The sequence below is a fragment of the Buceros rhinoceros genome, unplaced genomic scaffold, assembly GCF_000710305.1.
Source record: "Buceros rhinoceros silvestris isolate BGI_N320 unplaced genomic scaffold, ASM71030v1 scaffold19426, whole genome shotgun sequence".
NCBI classification, from domain to species: domain Eukaryota; kingdom Metazoa; phylum Chordata; class Aves; order Bucerotiformes; family Bucerotidae; genus Buceros; species Buceros rhinoceros.
The window spans coordinates 518-5,947 of NW_010417198.1; the positions used below are offsets into that span (position 1 = coordinate 518).

The window sequence follows — 5,430 nt, forward strand, 5'->3', positions numbered from 1 at the left end:
GGGGGGAGGGCAGGGAGAGGGGGCTGCCTCTTACCTCCCTTTCGTCTCTAACACCACCCCCTCCCCACATCCCTGTGCCTCTTTCTCCTCAGCACTTGGTCCTTTTCCTGCTCTTCGTTGGACCTTTCAACTGCTTTGCCAGCTACAGCCGCGCCAGCGAGCTTTTCTACAGCCTCAACGAGGGGCTGCCTGCTGGGGTGTTCATCGGCAGCCTGGCTCATGACCTGCGGCTTCCCACAGCTGGTGAGCAGCATGCTGCAGCCCCTCATCCCCCACTCTCCTTCACCCTGGCCTCCCATGGCTTGGGAGAACAGTATGTGCAGCTAGACAACCGCTCCGGGGAGCTGCACACTTCAGCTGTAGAGATCGACAGGGAAGCATTGTGCGTGGAGAGCAGTGGGGCTACCATCTTTGGCGGAGCAGCTGCTGTCTTCTCTTCCTCACTGTCCTCCGAGTCATGCCTGCTGCTGCTGGATGTGCTGGTGCTGCCACAGGAGTACTTCCGCCTGGTGAAGGTAAAAATTGCTATCCGGGATGTTAATGACAATGCACCCCACTTCCCTGTGCCCCACATCCACCTCTCGGTGCCTGAGAATGCACCTGTGAACACCCGCCTGGCTATCGAACACCCTGCCCTTGACCCTGACGTGGGCACCAATGGTGTCCAGACCTACCGCCTGCGAGATAACTATGGTGTCTTCACCCTGGATGTGGAGGAGAATGAGAGTGGGGAGAGGACTCCCTACCTCATTGTTATGGGGGCTCTGGACAGGGAGACACGAGATGAATATGTCACAGTCATCATTGCTGAGGATGGGGGGACTCCTCAGCTTGTGGGCAGTGCCACCCTCACTATTGGTATCAGTGACATCAATGACAACTGCCCCCAGTTCAACGACTCACAGTTCAACATCACCCTTTATGGGAATTCCAGCCTAGGTACACATGTGGCCACTGTCCATGCGGTAGACATGGATCTTGGATCCAATGCCCAGATCACCTACTCCTACAGCCAGAAGGTCCCCCAGCCATCCAGAGACTTGTTTCATCTGGATGAAAGCACAGGAGCCATCACGCTCTCCAGTAAAGTTGATGGGGACACTCCAAAGCTCCACAGGCTGATCATATTGGCCAACGGTCCTGGTTGTATCCCTGCTGTGATCACAGTGCTAGTGACCATCATCAAAGTCATGATGAGGCCACCTGAAGTTGTCCCTCGTTTCATAGCTAATGAAGCAGAAGGGGTGGTGTACTTGAAGGAACTGGAGCCTATCAACACACCAATAGCATTTTTTACCATCAAAGACCCTGATGAAAAATACAAAGTCAATTGCTATTTAGATGGTGATGGGCCTTTCAGACTTTCACCATACAAGCCATACAACAATGAATACCTGTTAGAGACCACAAAGCCTTTGGACTATGAGGCACAGCAGCTGTATGAAATCTCGGTAGTTGCATGGAACTCAGAAGGATTTCATGTCAAAAAAATAATCAAAGTACAGGTTCTGGATGACAACGACAACTCACCAGTTTTCTCTCAACAGCTGATAGAATTATCCATCGAGGAGAACAATGTTCCGAACGCTTTCTTGACCAAACTGCATGCTACTGATGCTGACAGCGGAGAAAGAGGACAAGTGTCCTATTTCTTAGGTCCTGATGCACCTTCCTATTTTGCTTTAGATAAAACCACAGGAGTTCTTACAGTTTCCACTCAGCTGGACAGAGAAGAAAAAGAGAAATACAGATATACTGTCAGAGCAGTAGATTCTGGGTTCCCTCCAAGAGAATCAATAGCAACTGTCACCATCACTGTATTGGATAAAAATGACAATAGTCCAAGATTTATCAATAAGGATTTCAGCTTTTTTGTGCCAGAAAACTTTCCAGGTTTTGGTGAAATTGGAGTTATAAGTGTCACAGATGCTGATGCAGGGCAAAATGGATGGGTTGCCCTTTCAGTTCTGAATGGAAGTGATATTTTTGTCATAGATACTGGAAAGGGAGTTTTGAGAGCTAAAGTCTCCTTGGATAGGGAGCAGCAAAGCTCCTACATTCTGTGGATTGAAGCAGTTGATGGTGGTGATCCTGCCCTTTCTTCTACAGCAAAAATAACTATCCTTCTTCTAGACATAAATGATAACCCTCCTTTGGTGTTGTTTCCTCAATCTAATATGTCTTATTTGTTGGTCCTTCCTTCTACCCTTCCTGGCTCTCCCATCACTGAGGTCTATGCTGTCGATAAGGACACTGGCATGAATGCAGTCATAGCTTACAGCATCATAGGAAGAAGAGGCCCTCGACCAGAGTCATTTAGGATTGACCCTAAAACTGGTAATATCACCTTGGAAGAGTCACTGATGCAAAATGACTATGGCCTCTATCGGCTGCTTGTGAAAGTTAGTGATCATGGCTATCCGGAACCTCTCCATTCCACTGTCATGGTGAACCTTTTCGTCAATGACACTGTTAGCAATGAGAGCTACATTGAAAGTTTGTTAAGAAAGGAGCCCGATATCAGTATAGAAGAAAAGCAGCCACAAATATCCATAGAGCCTGCACATAGAAAACTGGAGTCAGCATCCTGCTTGCCTACCTTGGTAGCTCTATCAATAATAAGCTTGGGTTCAATCGCTTTAGTAACAGGGATGGGCATTTACATCTGTCTAAGAAAAGGGGAAAAGCATCACAGAGCAGATGAAAACTTGGAAGTACAAATCCCATTAAATGGAAGAATTAGCCTGCACATGTTGGAGAGGAAACCAGTGGAGATTTCTAACATTTGACATTTCTTTGTGGATAAATCCAACACCTTGGACAACTATGATACACCTAGCCGTGGGTTGCATTGGCAGAGGTTGCAATGAAGGACCACTAATTTATAACTTAATAGTATTATAATTGTAAATAGCTGTTTACAGTTTTTTAAATTCAAATTCAGTGTACAGCTTTTTTATGAAACCTCTAGGAACTAACAGCTAGCACCCGTCTATAAAAATGTGGACATCATTTGCAGCTTTCATGAATCAGTAAGATCAGTGATCATAAAAAAGGGGAAGGTAAAACTCAAAGTTTTAAAAGTATTTTTAACCACAAGAGGGCATCAAATGCTCCTGAGCAGGGAACTGTTCGAGGTGCTGTCCGTGAGATAAACACAGAGTATATTTTAAATATATTGGTTTTAATATAAAATACACATTGGCATACAGACATTTAATTAAAAAAAAGTCTGTCCCGATGTATGTATAATTAAAAGAATAAATATATTAAAATGCACTAGTAATAAAGAAGAAGAAAAACCAGAATGTTTATTACCTCAGAAGTAAAGCTTATACAATAGGATAGAAGAGGCATTAACAAGAAGTGCAATTCCTGTTGAGCAAGAATGCAAGATATTATAATGAGAATCTGAACTGCTGTGACATATCATCTTTCATTTGCTTCAGATTTCACCCACATCATCATTTGCTCCAGCAATCTGCTGGTCATTTTAATGGAAAAATTATATTTAATATTTCCTACAGCAAATAATGATGGAACCCCATGCTCATCCTCATAAACATGCCAGATGCAAGGAAGCAAGGGAATGGCTAAATCTTTAGTTGTCACAGAAGTGCTGATATTTTTTGTACTTTGAGCAATCTGTCAGTAGTATTCCATCAGTTTGTTTGTGTAATAGATTTTTTCATGTGATACTTCTGAATTCAATCTGCCAGGTGAAAACAAAAGTCGCTTCATATTCTAAGGAATTCTAGGACTTAGTTTATTCTGACTGTTGCTATTTTCTGGATTGCTATTTCATGTGAAAGATCTTGTTTCTGACTTTTGGCGACCATTCCTGGCTCCTTTTCATTGGCTTTGATTTTGGATTAGATCCAAAATCTGACTTGTAAGACTGGTGGCATATTTTCTTGATAATTTATTCTTTGCTGTATCCTCTGCAACAAAACAGCAGGTTTATTGGTGATATATCACTTTCACTTCATTTTAAGAGCTGAGGACTATCTTTTGTAGGATGATTATGTCAAATTTCTCTGTGTGAACAAGATAAATTAGTGTTATGCTTAAAACTGATTATTTTGTTTTCTGACATCATATGTCTGTAATGTACCAAAAGTGTTTATATGTCTGCAAATTAAAGCTATATATTTTCGTAATATCTTATTCTCTGTCTCTCTCCTAGAATTTTAATTACAAAGCTAAATATTATTTCAGTTGTAAGAAGTGCATATTTCACAAATGCTTGGGTGCTGGCTATCCTGTCTGACGTGTCCTAATACTTCCCTAAATTAGTGCACTTCAGAATCATTAATGAGAGTTTATGCTGTGCTTGAAATGACTGGCAAAGACAATTATGTTTCAGCTGATGCAAGTGGGGTGGCAGCTGACACCTGTTTTAAAAGTAGGGAATGCAATTTGAGACAGTCTTTAGTTTTCTCTCTGTGACTGGCAAATTGCTTCACCTTGAGCCTATTGAAATGTTGCAGCTTCTTACAGATACTGGTTCTGCTTAGCCTAAGTAAGAGTATTAAATAATGCCCAGATTTTGCCTTTCTACCTATAAAAATAGCTGTTTTTTTCAGGTTAATGTATTTTCTGTTTATGCATGGTTTGATAGCTGTGCTTCATGAAAAATTAATTCAGCCTGTCAGAGGTTTGTGGTTAATCACCTTTTTTCATTTATTTTCATATTATTAAAATGTGAAAATGGTATGTATGCCTGAAATGCATTTGTCACAAAGAGACATTTTTTGTTATCTCTGAAGAAAATTTACATTAATTCTTCGGAAATGGCTTCAGTATTACATGTGCTCTGTATTGCTGTGGGGAAGCCAGTTCCTCTGCATTTTTTTCTTCAGAAAGGAGGCAAGGTAACTGAAGAAAAGGCAGGATTCTTTTCATTGCTCTTCTCTTATTTGAATTAACAGTCCAGTATCTTCTGTAGAGAATTTGACCATAAACCTGATCCTTTACTGTGTGTTGTTGTGACACTGAGCAGATATTTAATTCATGTTTGACAACATAGTCTTGAACCTGTTTGATTAAGCATATTGAGTTTAAATGTGTTGTTCTTTCTTAAATGTGCTGCCTTTTTTTTTTTTTTTGGTTTGTTTAGTTCAAGCACGTTCCTAATGTGTAATAAAATGTAATGGTATGAGCCTGTTAAAACCAAAGTACTGCTCATGAAGCATTTTGCTCACAATTTTCTACACATTTGAGGAAAATTGGTTTGTAATCATACCTTCAGCCATACCAGCACAACTGTTTACAAAAAGGACTTTACCCTGAATAATAATTCATAGAGTAAGAGCACATTTTTGCCTTCCTGTGAGAAGACTTTGGGTACATAATGCCACTGAAGATGCAAAAATATGCAGTGAGGTGGTTTTTTTGTTTTAAATTCCGTATTTTCTGTTGTTTAAGACA

The 5,430-nt window shown here is 41.1% G+C and overlaps 1 protein-coding gene across 1 annotated transcript; it reads left to right on the forward strand.

Moving 5' to 3' along the window:
* Positions 1-92: 92 nt before the first annotated feature.
* On the forward strand, positions 93-3,216 carry PCDH20 (protocadherin 20; the record flags this gene model as incomplete). The annotated part of the gene is made up of 1 exon (XM_010138123.1): positions 93-3,216. A coding segment is annotated over one exon (2,697 nt), but the record flags the coding sequence as incomplete, so codon positions are not given.
* Between the last annotated feature and the right edge of the window lie 2,214 nt (positions 3,217-5,430).